The sequence below is a fragment of the Triticum dicoccoides genome, chromosome 2B (genome assembly GCF_002162155.2).
Source record: "Triticum dicoccoides isolate Atlit2015 ecotype Zavitan chromosome 2B, WEW_v2.0, whole genome shotgun sequence".
In the NCBI taxonomy this organism is placed as follows: domain Eukaryota; kingdom Viridiplantae; phylum Streptophyta; class Magnoliopsida; order Poales; family Poaceae; genus Triticum; species Triticum dicoccoides.
This window is the reverse complement of record NC_041383.1, coordinates 403,935,973-403,949,846: the sequence shown is the minus strand read 5'-3', so window position 1 is coordinate 403,949,846 and position 13,874 is coordinate 403,935,973. Positions and strand designations below refer to the sequence as shown.

General features: G+C 53.1%; 1 protein-coding gene across 1 annotated transcript; it reads left to right on the top strand.

Annotated features, from left to right (window-relative positions):
* Positions 1 to 575: 575 nt before the first annotated feature.
* Positions 576 to 4,056, top strand: LOC119363911 (probable LRR receptor-like serine/threonine-protein kinase RPK1). The gene is made up of 2 exons (XM_037629282.1): positions 576 to 2,873; positions 3,797 to 4,056. The coding sequence occupies exon 1, from the start codon at positions 657 to 659 to the stop codon at positions 2,853 to 2,855; it is 2,199 nt and encodes a 732-aa protein (XP_037485179.1). The 5' UTR covers positions 576 to 656; the 3' UTR covers positions 2,856 to 2,873; positions 3,797 to 4,056.
* The last annotated feature ends 9,818 nt before the right edge of the window (positions 4,057 to 13,874 follow it).

The window sequence follows — 13,874 nt, the reverse complement described above, 5'->3', positions numbered from 1 at the left end:
TGAGGTTGCGGAGACGCCTTCGGCCACGAAAGTAGTGAATGTGATGGGTCGACGCTACTTCCAGCTGTTGAAATGAAACCAAAAATTTCGGCCCAACAATATAGGCGCCAAATACAATGGGCCGTTAGGAGTATGTGTCGGTATCAACACCCGAAGCGGTTCGCCTTTATGGCTGGGCCTATTTTTTCTTTTTTTTTTTTGAAAACATGAATGTATCTATAAGTTGCCGCCAAAAGGTGCACCACCGCTAAGAAAATGCAGCGTAGAAACCTAGCACGGTATAGTTACCAAGCAAACCACATGGTGAATGTGGTTAGGTATTTGAAAATCAAATATGGAACAAACAGTCACAAAACTAACAACCGGATTGGCCATTGCCACTGTCACCACCAGTTAAATTTGCAAAACAAATGTATTCTTCCAAAAATATAGCCAAGAAAGGTACTAGGCCATGAATAGAAATAAAAAATTAATCAAGTAAAGCCATCCGATTCTCGCAGTCTAGCCCCTTCAGTTTTCTCTTATCACTCCCGAGTCGTCGTCGCTTCGTCTTTTTAATTATGCTAAGCCTTCACTATTCGGCGCATTCCATTTTCACACCGACTCCACATCCTCTGCTCCCACAGAGCCAGGGCCTCGTCGGCGACTAGTCGGAGATGGCCTTCCATCGCCAGAGAACACTCTGCTTCACAACCATTGTCACCTTATTCCTCCTCCACCATATCGCCGCCGCTTCCTCCTCGCTAGTCCAAGAACATGATAGGTCGGCTCTCCTCCAACTCATGAACGGACTCTCCTCCGGCTGCGGCGACGTCCCTGGCTACTGGTCACCGGACTCAGGCGTTCAACACTGCTCCTGGAAGGAGGTGAGATGCGACATGCGGTCCCGGGTTGTCGCCATCTCCCTCCCTTCCCAACCCAGCAGGCGCCTCGCCGGGGTGTTGTCACCGGCGGTGGCCGGCCTCACCGATCTCAAAGTACTTTCTCTACCTTCCCGAGGGCTCCGCGGAGAGATACCTGGTGCGTTATGGCGGCTGCAGAACCTGGAGGTCCTCAACCTCGCGGGCAACTCCCTCCGCGGCTCCCTTCCGGCCATCTTCCCCAAGGGGCTGCAGAGTTTGGACCTTTCTGGCAACCAGCTCTCCGGGAGAATCCCTCCTGGTCTCGGGGACTGCTCGCGGCTCCGGCGGCTCCGGATGTCTTCCAATTCGCTGGATGGTTTCATCCCTCCGCAGATTGGGAGGCTTGCCGAGTTGCGGGTCTTGGAATTGTCCGGGAACAGACTAGCCGGTGGCGTTCCGCCGGAGCTCCGGCATTGCAGTTACCTTGTCAAGATGGACCTCAGCAGAAATTTACTCCATGGGCAAGTGCCTTCCTCCATTCTCAAGGAGCTCAAGAAGTTGAGGTTTCTGTCATTAGCTGGGAACAATTTCAGTGGTGAGATACCATCCGGTCTGGGTCAGCTGAGATCACTCAGGGTGCTAAATTTGTCCTCAAATTCTCTGTCAGGAGTGGTTCCAATTGATCTCGTGGCACTGAGAGATCACACCGTTCTACTCCTTGACGGTAATCTGCTCCCTGCGAAGGTTTCCGCTCCTATGCCATCACCTCAAATGGATGAGATTTCCCAAGTGACAGCTGATAGTTCAGGGGTAGGTCCACCACCCCACTCTGCTGAAGTATTTACAGTCATCCCCCAATACAAAAGCACCTGGGTACTTACCGAGGCAAACCGAGGCACCCCGCCTGATGGCAGCGGCAATGTTGGTCATCTGAAGACCATAGAGATTGTTGCAATAGCTTTGGTGTTAGTCGTCATTGTTGCCCTTTTAGTTGTGGCCACCATATACGTTTTCAAAAGGAGAAGACGGACCCCGAGACAACCAAGGCGCACTGGCACTGGCGCTGGCACTAGCGCTGGCACTAGAAGGGAGAGGGAGGTGAAGGTTTTTGATGGCGTTGACATTGGAGCTTCCCTAACTTATGAGGCAATTGTCCGGGCCACTGGAAATTTTAACGCAAGCAACTGCATCGGCTTTGGCGGCTTTGGCGCGACGTATAAAGCTGAGGTTGCACCTGGGGTTTTGGTGGCAGTAAAGAGGCTTTCTATTGGGAGGCAACACGGTGCCAAGCAGTTCCAAGCAGAAGTTGAAACCCTTGGGCGGCGTCGCCATCCTAATCTTGTCACTCTCATGGGGTACCATATCAGTGACCAAGAGACATTCCTGATATACAACTATTTGCCAGGTGGAAACTTGGAGAGGTTCATACAGGAGAGAACTAAGAGGCAAATTGGTTGGAGAGTGCTCCACAAAATTGCTCTGGATATTGCTCATGCTCTTGCTTTCATGCATGATGAGTGCTCCCCCCGCATTCTGCACCGAGATGTTAAGCCAAGCAACATATTGCTCGACAATGACTTCAATGCATATCTCTCCGATTTTGGATTAGCAAAACTTCTTCGCAACTCACAAACTCATACAACCACAAGTGTTGCTGGTACTTTTGGTTATGTCGCGCCGGAGTATGCAATGACATGCCGTGTGTCTGATAAAGCAGATGTTTATAGCTATGGGGTTCTGCTTCTTGAACTGATCTCGGATAAGAAAGTACTGGATCCATCGTTCTCTCCATATGGAAATGGTTTCAACATTATTAGCTGGGCTAATAAGCTAATCCAAAGCGGTAGAGTTTCCGAGTTCTTCGTTGAGGGCTTGTGGAATAAGGCCCCACATGATGACCTGGTTGAGATTATGAACCTGGGGGTCCTGTGCACTGTGGAGTCTCTTTCTTCTAGGCCCAAAATGAAACATGTTGTTCGCCGTCTAAGAGAACTCCGTCCGCCTTCTTACTAGGGAAGAACAAGAATGGTGGTAAGAAGCACTTATTACATGGACTATTTTTATCCACTTCTTATCCATGGACGACTAAGTTAGTTTACTTTGGATAGATTGGATGCTTATACCTATGTTGATGTGATAATACTCAAAGGAAAGTTCCAGTACTGATTTCCTTCTTATACCATCATACAACGTTGATTCCTGTGCCAGTATGTAGTGTCCTATGGTTAGTGCGTCAGTTTTAAAAAGTAGAGCATCTTTCCTTCTAAGTTTTCATAAATGTGTTATACTAGTAAAATCACCCGTACAGGTGTGAATAATCTCTATGGTCTTCTTTTCTTTTCGGCTTCTAGAGTATTGTGCAATATATTTATAAGGACCTTCCCTTATCGAATTCTGCAAATAAAATTTAGGCTGCCCTATGTGTTCACTGGAGAAAGAAGCAAGTTTGGATGACAAGAATTTGTTTCTCAAAGCAGATGGCTGTGCAAGAAACTGACATAGTACCCTGCCGCTCCTTGGTAATGCGGTAGAGAGAAAAGGCTGGTAGAAAAACTGATGGATTGACTAGTGCGTAATTTAGTATGCAGGAATCATTTTTCCAAAATAAAGTGTCAGTGGTGGCACTGGTGAAAAAGGAACATCTTTGGTAGTCACACCTAGAAAAGAAAAAGGCTCTTTTTGGTTGTATTTTTGAAGCTGCACATAACTGGTCGTCGATGTGGTATATATATTTTCCGCGTTATTCAAGGAAAATCTCTCTTTGATCCTGAACATGCCTGGCTGTCAAAATCATTTGATGGTTTAGCATAAGATGTGCGCTCTATTTATGGGGGGAAATATGAAATAATTGTGTCTCTAGTTTCATAATGTTGCATCCAGATAGAGATAGTCATGGTTACCTTTATCAGTGACTGATGCCGTCCTTACTGACATGTGCCATTTCTTGTATGCAGTTCACCAGGGCTTGTGGCGCAGTGGTCGGTCGTCTGTTCTGCACAGCAGCGATTCGAGGACAAGATGGACATATGCCCTGTGTTATAGGAACACCCTTAGTATGGTTAGCAGGATAATAATAAGGCCTCTTTTGTGTTCCTTTGTGGTGTGAAGAGGTCTAAACATGTTTACTCCCCCACCGCCAAACACCGTCTTGTTATCGGTGGTACCGTTGTGATCGAATTTGTTGGTCGTTAAATGTGCTCCGCAACCAAGGTTCTATGTCTGTTGCAGGGATGGAAAATATGAGTGGCAGCCTTGCTGAAAGGTCTGGGTTCTGGTGGTCTTCTCTCAGTCTCAGGCAGTGACGCTTGTGGACATGAAGAACAAGGTAAATGAAAAAAAGAAGATGCAAAAGGTGAAAGTAGCACGTAGACTTGGGTTAGTGGTGCACCAGCAGGTAGACTTGGGTTGGGGAAAATACCCGATGCTGAGGAGGCATATCATCGAACAACTCACGGTTCACCGCGTTGGAGTAGTCCAGCTGCTAGTGTTCATTGTGTGGAGAACTGGAGACCCAGCCGGAGATGATGAAAGCAGAGACGCAGCCGTGGTCATGTAGATAGAGAGGGACTGGGCTGGACTGGGCCAATTCTAAGGGCAGCACCACGATCGACGTCGACTTCCAGAGCCCTTTGGAGGAAGGGACTAAATTGGAAGCTTCGTCGACAAACCAACAGTTGTGGAAAGTCCTTTGTGCTACAGGACAATAGCATTTCCCTGCGTCACGCCGGGATGTGGAGACTCGAACTTCACGGAAGTGGCGTTGGGAAGAAGAAGAAGAAGTAGGCAGGGAGAGGAAAGCTTAGGGAAAGTAGTGTCTTTACAATGATCATTCCTATCCTCGCATACACGCAACCCTCGCGCTTAGGTGACCGTTACAAGCCCACATGGGCTGGGCTTTTTCAGCCAGGGCTCACGCCATGGCCCAGGCCCAGGTCGTAGCATACCCCTCTTAAAAGAACAGTTCGCCCTCACCGTTGTTTCTAAAATAAAAAAATAAAAAACTCGCCCTCACTGTTCATCACCACGCCATTGTTGCTGCAGCCGTACCACTGGACCATTGCCACGTAGCCATGGATAGTGGCAATCCGCTCCAAGCTATCTTCCACTGCGAGAGTATTACCTCCAGTGCGGATAGGCTTCGCGTGTCGATCCCCGGCCAAGCTCAGGGGGTACGTCCAAGTGTGGTTCAACAGCGAGGGCTTTACCATTCGGCTGGAGGCCGAGGCGGGTGACCTGCAGGGTGCTGCTCCCCCTCCTCCTCCACCAGCTAGTGTGGACAAGGGGCCGGATGACAAGGACAAGGACCGCGACACGAGCATGGGGGATGACTCCATTGATACCGTGACTTGGGACAAGCTTGGTTTCAAGGACAAGGATGCACAGGCCGCGGCTCCGGCGGCGGGAGCTGCGAAAGACCAGGAGTAGCGTCAAGTGGTGGTGGGCAGCAACGAGACGGGCTTCAACCAGTACGGCTCCAACATGACGCTCGGCCTCGACATCGACAAGGGTGTCTCGGCGTCCTGTGACGCGGAGGGTCGCTCGATGCTTGTCTTCCCGGTGGTTGCGGAGGTGGGTGAGCTTCGTGCTTTCACGGCACGCTCACCCAAGTCTGCGACCGGCCTCGGTGGCGGTGGGACGAGGCTCCACAAGAAGCCGGCGGGCCGCAAGACTCCCACGGTGGCGCCGGCGAGTCCCCCCTCGGTCCGCGCGGGCACGCCTGCCTCGCAGCGGCCGGTGGTGATGGCGCTGGCCTCCCCTGGGGGTCCGGCTGGCGGTCCCTCGACGGGCATCTCCCCTCCTGCCTCTGATGCGCTCCGCGCGGAGGTGTCCAAGGTGGCGCCCATATCCACGGCCAAGTGTTCCAAGGCGGTGGTGGCGTCTCCGGCGACGCAGGAGCGGGCGAGCTCGCGTCCGAAGGGCGCCAAGGGCAACCTTCCAGCCCTGCAACGCGCCCAACTCTTGCTGGCTCAGAAGAACTTGGAAACAGAAGGTAACCCCATGCCCCGCTTTACGATCTTTGATGACTATTCTGACGAGTGCTTAGGGGGAATCTTAGAGGATAGTGGCGTAGTGATGTCCGACGAGGGTGAAGCGCGCGAACTTCTTTCTCTCGTTCGTGCTAAGGAAATCGCGCAGGCCACGCTCGCTCAGGCAGCGGCGGCCCGCGCTGCGCCAGCGGCAGAAGAAGCAGGGGCTTCTCTGGTGTCTGTTGCGCGGCCCGATCAGGAGGACATAGCAGCAGAGGCTGTGTCGTCCCCCTCCAACCGTCGTCCTGTCAAGACACTGCGCGTGGCCAAAGCGGTAACCACTCGCGGTATCCGCCTCCGCAACCGCATAATCTAATGCGTTTCATCTTCTGGAACATCCGAGGCTTCGGCCACGCTGGGAGGCGGACCCAGCTAAAAGAATTCATACGGGAAGAGGGGATCGACGTAGTTGGCTTGCAGGAAATAATCAAGGCTGATTTCAATCATCGGGACCTGCTAGCTGTCGACCCGGTTGAGCGTTTTGTTTGGCATTGGGTGTCGGCGGTCGGCCACTCGGGGGGTATGTTGCTAGGCATCAACCTAGTTTGCTATGAGGTGGTGGCGTGGGATGCCGGTCGTTTCTTCCTGTCAGCTCACGTGCGCCACCGCGCAACACTCCACGAGTGGGAGGTTATTGTGGTTTATGGCCCGGCCGACCACTCGCACTCGCTCGAGTTCTTGGGGGAACTCCAGGAGAAGGTTGCGTCTTTGGGCGTGCGTAACTTGCCACTGCTTGTGGGTGGTGATTTCAACTTAATCCGTTCGGGAGCGGATAAAAACAACGGTATCATTAACTGGACAAGGGTGTCCATGTTTAATAATGCGATCGCATCTATGGCCCTTAGGGAAGTGGCTCGCGTGGGGGCACGCTACACTTGGACCAACAAACAACTAACGCCAGTGCGGTCGGTCCTGCACAGGGTTTTTATGTCCGCGGAGTGGGAGATGATGTTTCCCATGTGCTCTTTGCACGCCGAAACGAGGATAGGGTCGGACCATGTCCCCCTCATCCTCTCCTCGGGGGAGGAAAGGTTAAAACGCAGCCCTCGTTTTTTCTTCGAAACCGCGTGGTTAGAGTCTCCGGAATTTGAGCAAATCTTTCTCACAAAATGGGAGAACTGCGTCGCCCGGGTCGGGCACGCGCGCGGGCCGATGGAGTTCTGGATTTCCGCAGGGGCGGGTTTGCGTGCGTCCCTCAAAGGGTGGGGGGCCAACCAGGGGCGCGGAGATAAGTTGCTCCGATCGCGTTTGACCACGGACCTCGCACAAATGGATGCTGCGACGGATGTGCAGGTCTTCTCGGAGCAAGACTGGGCTCAGCGATACGTGTTAGAAGCCCAAGTCGAGTCCCTCCTTAGAGCAAAGGAGGAGTACTGGCATAGACCGGTGGTATCAAGTGGAAGCTCAAGGGAGACGCGAACACTAAATATTTTCACGCCTACGCTAATGGCCGGCGCCGCAAGTGCGCCATCCTAAGATTGCAGTCCGAGCAGAGGCTCCTTTTGCGGAAACAGGATATCGTCCATCACATCTACGATTTCTACATCCAACTTATGGGTTCCAGGGAGGAATCTCGTGCTCGGCTACGGTCGGATGTTTGGGACCCTGTGTTGCGTGTCATGGACAAGGAAAACGAGGGCCTGGGTTGGCCTTCCTCCCTGAGGAGATTGACAAGGCGACACTTGGGATGAAATCGGACACCGCACCCGGGCCGGATGGGTGGCCGGTGGCGATGTTTAAACGGTTTTGGCAAGTGCTCAAAGGGCCTATTTTCGATGTTTGTAATGGTTTTATGCAGGGTACGGTAGATATCTCTCGCCTAAACTTTGCGGTTCTCTCTCTGATCCCCAAAGTTCCGGGTGCGGATCATATTAGGCTTTTTCGTCCCATTGCATTGATTAATGTCCCGTTTAAAATATGTGCTAAGGCTTGTTCTACTCACTTGTCTCCGATAGCTCATCGTATTATTAGTAGGAACCAGTCGGCTTTTATTCGTGGTCGCAACATCTTGGAGGGGCCGTTGGCCCTCCAAGAGATTGTTCACTCTCTCAAACACGCTCGCCAGCCTGTGATTCTCCTGAAACTTGATTTTCAGAAGGCGTACGATCGAGTGAACTGGGAGTTTCTCCGACAAGTCCTCCTGGACCGAGGATTCTCGTCGGTTTGGGTTCATCGCATGATGCAATTGGTCTCGGGGGGCCAAACGGCGATTGCGGTGAACGGAGAAGTAGGGAACTTCTTCCGCAACAAGCGTGGGCTGCGTCAAGGGGACCTAGCCTCGCCGTTGTTGTTTAACTTTGTGGCGGACGCTTTGGGCGCCATGCTAGACAAAGCTCGTTTGGTCGGCTACATCAGGGGAGTGGTGGGCAACCTGATTCCTAGGGGTGTGTCACACCTGCAATACGCGGATGACACACTCCTTCTTTTTGAGCCAGACACACACAGTATCACAACGGTCAAGGCCATTTTGATGTGCTTTGAACTTATCTCAGGGCTAAAAATCAACTTCCAAAAATGTGAAGTGGTGTCCATAGGGATGGATGCGGCCGAAAGCCAACGGGTAGCCAACTTGCTTAATTGCAAACTTGGGCAGTTTCCGTTCACTTACCTCGGCCTCCCGATCGCGGCCAAGAAATGCTCGATTGCCGATTGGGAACCTCTGAACTCCAAGATTGCGGACCGGGTTTGTCCGTGGAAAGGTAGATTTATGTCTTCAGGGGCTAGACTAATCTTAACTAACTCCAGCCTCTCATCCCTTCCTATGTTCGCCATGGGTTTGTTCTTGCTGGCTGATGGGGTGCACTCTAAAATGGTCACCTCGCGGGCCCGTTTCTTTTGGGAAGGAGCGGGACCTAAACGGAAGTACCATATGGTTAAATGGCAGGCCATTTGTAGACCTAAAGCCCAGGGGGGCCTCGGGATCATCAACTCTAAGCTGATGAACATTGCACTCATGTGCAAGTGGATCTGGAAGCTGTCTCAGGGAGAGACTAGCCTCTGGGTCGACTTCCTCCGTGCAAAATACTTCCCGAACAGGAATTTCTTTGAGGCGGTATCTCTTGGGTCCCCTTTCTGGAACTCAATCCAAGCCCTCAAACCTTTCTTCGCCAAAGGCGCGAGGTTTGCGGTTAACAACGGGCGCTCCACGCGCTTTTGGCACGACCTTTGGATAGGCCAACAGCCCCTCTGGTCGGAGTTCCGCCAACTTTACTCCATCGTAGTTGAGCCCAACCAACTGGTTGCTTCGGCTCTAAGCTCCTCCTCGCCCTCTATCAACTTCAGAAGGGAGCTCTCGGGGACGGAGCTGGTGGATTGGGATCGCCTTCGGGCTTTGATTGCGGGTGTCCGCTTGTCGAACACCATAGACTCGGTCTCTTGGAGACTTTTGGGCTCGGGAAAATTCACTGTCAACTCCCTCTATAGAGAGCTTACCCGTGGTCATGTCCCTACGGCTGCCACGGGGCTTTGGAAGGCCAAAATTCCTCTCAAGATCAAGGTTTTCCTCTGGCAACTCTGCCAAGATCGCCTCCCTACCTCTATCAATCTAGCTAAGCGCAATGGCCCTGCCTCCGGTCCTTGTGCTTTGTGTGGGGCACCGGAAGATGCTGACCACGTTTTCTTCCGGTGCTCTTTGGCGCGCTTTGCCTGGAGCGCGGTTCGTGAGGCCGCGGGTGTGGATTGGGATCCACGCTCCCGCGCCGCGCTAGTGTCATCTTTGTCCTTGGTCCAAGGCCCTGCTCGTCGGGTCACGTGGACATGTGCGGCGGCCATGTTATGGGCTATATGGCATATTCATAACAAGTTTACTATTGAGGGCGTGTTCCCCTCACACCCCACTGACGTAATCTTCAAATGCATCGTGTTCTTGCAGCAATGGGCACCGCTGGGAAGACAACAGGACTCTGATCTCCATCACCAAGCTCTTATTCATCTTCACTCCGTCTACTCGGCGTCCCGAGCCCCGTCGTCCGCGTCTGCTGCCTCATAGGGATGGGCAGCCCCTTTTGGTCGAGTTTCCTCCGAGCCTGCATGCTCGTTTCGCTAGGCCGGTAGCGCCTTGTAATGCACTTTATTTCTCCTCCGGTTGCTGTTCCAAGACCCTGCAAGACTAGTTTGTGGTTTCGTGTGATGGTTGTTTGGTTGAGTATGCTGCCTATGTTGTGGGCTTTATTAATTTAAAGCCGGACATCCCTGACGTCTATGTTCTAAAAAAAGTATTACCTCCCACCCGCATCAGTAGGGGCAGCAACACTTGAGCCGGCTTGGATATCTTGTCACCAAGAAGGAACAAAGAATCCGAAATGTCTGAACCAGGAACCGGCGGGTCTGCAAGTTTGAGTAAGGTAAGAGCATCTCCAGCCGTTTGGCCACCAGGGCACCGAAAAAGAGCGGCCTAGGGGGTGAGCCGGCGGTATACTCGGCGCTGGGGGGTTGGGCACCCAGCCGTCGCCCCCAGGCGCCGATTTCGGCCCAGTGTTCGGCCCAATTGTGTCCAAAAACGGCCCGATATCTGCGTGAATCGGCCCATATTTGGCGTGGTTCGGCGTGAATTTTCGCATACAAATAGAGATAAACTATAGTTCGTCACATAGTTCGGCATGGTTCGGCGTGTTCCATCACATAAATCAAATAGTTCAATACAAATTATATAGTTTAACAAATAAAAACGCAAGTTTCATCACAGGTCATTCCCGTGTCGCCCCGGCCTCGCCCTTGAGCCTCCATAGGTGCTCCACCAGATCGTGTTGCAATTCTTGATGCACCTGTGGGTCTCAGATCTCCTGACGCATATTGAGAAAGTCAGTCCAGGTTGCCGGTAGCTGGTGATCAACTTGGGCAAGTGGACCCTGCCTGTAATATGGTTCAATGTCAAACATTGGCTCTTCCTGCTCGCTCTCAATGATCATGTTGTGCAAGATGACACAGTAAGTCATGATCTCCCACATTTGATCTTTCGACCAGGTCTGAGCAAGGAACCGGACAACAGCAAATCGGTATTGGAGGACACCAAATGCCCGCTTGACATCCTTCCTGCAAGCCTCCTGAAACTTCGCAAACCAGGCGTTCTTGCCTCCTGGCACAGGGTTTGAGATGGTCTTCACAAATGTCGACCATCTCGGATAGATGCCATCAGCTAGATAGTACCCCTTGTTGTAGTGTCGCCCATTGACCTCGAAGTTCACCGGAGGAGAATGACCTTCAACAAGCTTGGCAAAGACAAGGGAGCAGTACAGGATGTTGATGTCATTGTGAGTTCCTGGCATCCCAAAGAAAGAGTGCCAAATCCAGAGGTCCTGTGTGGCCACTGCCTCAAGTACCACACTGCAACCGCCTTTGGCGCCTTTGTACAACCCCTGCCAAGCAAATGGACAGTTCTTCCATTTCCAATGCATGTAGTCGATGCTTCCAAGCATCCCAGGAAATCCTCTTGCTGCATTTCATGCTAGGATCCAAGCAGTGTCTTCCGCATTGGGTGTTCGCAAGTATTGCGGTCCAAACACTACCACCACTGCCCTGCAAAACTTGTAGAATCACTCAATGGTGGTGGACTCGGCCATGCGCCCATAGTTGTCGAGTGAATCACCGGGAGCTCCGTATGCAAGCATCCTCATAGCTGTCGTGCACTTCTGGATTGAGGTGAATCCAAGTGTGCCAGTGCAATCCATCTTGCACTTGAAGTAGCTGTCGAACTCCCAGATGGAATTCACAATCCTAAGGAAAATCTTTCGGCTCATCCGATAACGGCGCCGAAATGTTTTCTCACCGTGCAATGGAGCGTCGGCGAAGTAGTCCGTGTAGAGCATGCAATAGCCTTCCAAACGATGCTGGTTCTTTGCTTTCACCCGCCCAGGCGCCGAGCCACCTCGTCGTGGCTTTTCACTACTCGCGAGCAGGCCGGCGAGGGTGGCGAGCACCATGAGATGCTCCTGCTCCTAGACGTCGGCTTCGGCTTCCTCCTCCAGCAACGCCGCGAGCGCCTCCTCATCTTCGGAGTCCATCATCGGGCCGGGCAAATCACCGAACACCTTGCGGGTGAGGTGGGCGCAAACTCGCCGGTGTACAGGCCCTGTGCAGCCGGAACGCCGGAAAAGTTGCCCGGATGGCGGCGGAGAGGCTGCCTCGGCGAAACCTCTTCTTTTTCCCGGTGGGAAATGATATATCTAGCTGTGGTGGGTGGTGGATGACGCCGGGATCGGCAGGGTGGCGCAGGGTGGCGGCCGAGCGTGGGGGGGGGGTCGGAGGCGAATCTGGACGGGTGGCTTGACTTTCCGCGTGACAATGTGGCCCTAGGAGCGCTTTCCCTTGCGTCGGAGCCCTCGAGCGCCCCCAGTGTGCTGGGTTCGGCCTGCGATCGCCGGGCGCAAAAACAGGTCGAGCCAGCGGAATTCGGCGTCCTGGGGGCGCGACTGGGCGTTTTTTCGGCGCCGGCAGGGAAAAATGCCTAGGGAGGGCCTCTTGGGGGCGCGGCTGGAGATGCTCTAACATATAAGGATGTACCATAGGATGAATCTTGCTTGAAGTTGGTAATGCCAAGCGATAAGCCACCTCACCCACACGAGCAGTGATCTGGTAGGGTCAAAATATTTGAATCCCAACTTGTGATTGGAACGACGAACCACCGACTGCTGAACAAACAGTTGGAGATTCAGGAATACCCGATCACCCACCTGAAATTGCATGTTTGAGCGCTTATTGTCCTCATGGAATTTCATACATTGCTAAGCGCACAACAAGTGTTCCTGAATCACCCCTTGAATCAAATTGCGTTCAGCTAACCATCCAGACAAGTCAGTGGACAAGGAACTTTGTAAGTTAGAAATGCCCAAGTGCCGAGGCTGATATCCATAGAGAACCTAGAAGGGTGTTGTTCCCAAAGTTGAATGATAGTGTGTGTTGTACCAGTACTTTTCTTTGGAGTGGAATGAACAAAACACCGAAGGAACGTCTCTAGGCATTGACTCAATTTTTTAGTTTGTCCATCTGTTTGAGGATGACTTGCTGAGCTCATGTTCATCTTTGTGTCAGTGAGCTTGCATAACTCTTGCCACAGAGTGCTGGTGAAATGGGATCTCCATCAGTTAGAACTTGCGGAAGTCCATGCAACTTCTAGATGTTGTCCACATACAACTGAGCTACTTGGAGAGCCGTAAAAGTATGGGACGGTGGTATATGGTGACCTTATCAATGGCAACTAAGATTGTGTCAAAGTTTTCACTCTAGTTGTCAATATTTGGGGTCTAGTTGTCAAGTTGCCCCCTCCCTCCCTCACGACCGTGTTGCCCCCGCAGGCGACCGGCTACGTCCCTGGCGCCTCCCCCCTCGAGCCCTCCCCCATTACTCCCTTCCCACCGTCGTCGCTGGCGTCCGACGCTGGGCCTGGCCCGGGCGGCGCCGGCGCCGGCGGCCCCTGCCCTTCCCCTCTCGATGACACGCTGACGAGGGGCAGAGCAGAGCCATAGGGTGCACCTAGGCAGCGGCGGTACGATGAGGCAGCGGGGTGGTCTGTCGCGATCGCGGGTGATCTGCTGGGCGGCGGAGCTACCGTTGGCGGCGGGGTGGCACGACTTGGCGGTGCCCGATCGGCCCAAATCCGGGTCCTTGGGGGACCAACTAGGTCTGGGCAGGCCGGCGGTAGGGCGTATCGATGGTGTGGCTTCCGGGAGGTGGAGGAGCAGTGTTGGGCTGGTGGGTGGTGGCAACGTTGGCACTGGCCTGCTGCAGCGTGGCGGACGGGGCTTAACGGGCCCGATTTGGGCCTGGCTAGGCCTGGGTGGCCTGGTATGCCCTTGCTACCGCATCCAGATGGCGACCACGACAGTGCTGGAGGAACGGGCCTCCCGCACGACGGCAGTGGAGGTGGTTCCCTCCTGTGCGGCTTCGGTGTTGCCACTCCTAATTCCTGGCGCTCCTCTCTCTGTTCTAGGTCTTGTGGTGGTGATCTCAGTGAGGTGGCATGGGTGGCATCAAGATCGCGGTGGCACATGCTGGTGGGCGGCAAGTTGGT

Bases quoted from the DNA above. Each gene is read 5' to 3' on its own strand.
- LOC119363911 (XM_037629282.1), top strand. From the start codon at position 657: ATGGCCTTCCATCGCCAGAGAACACTCTGCTTCACAACCATTGTCACC.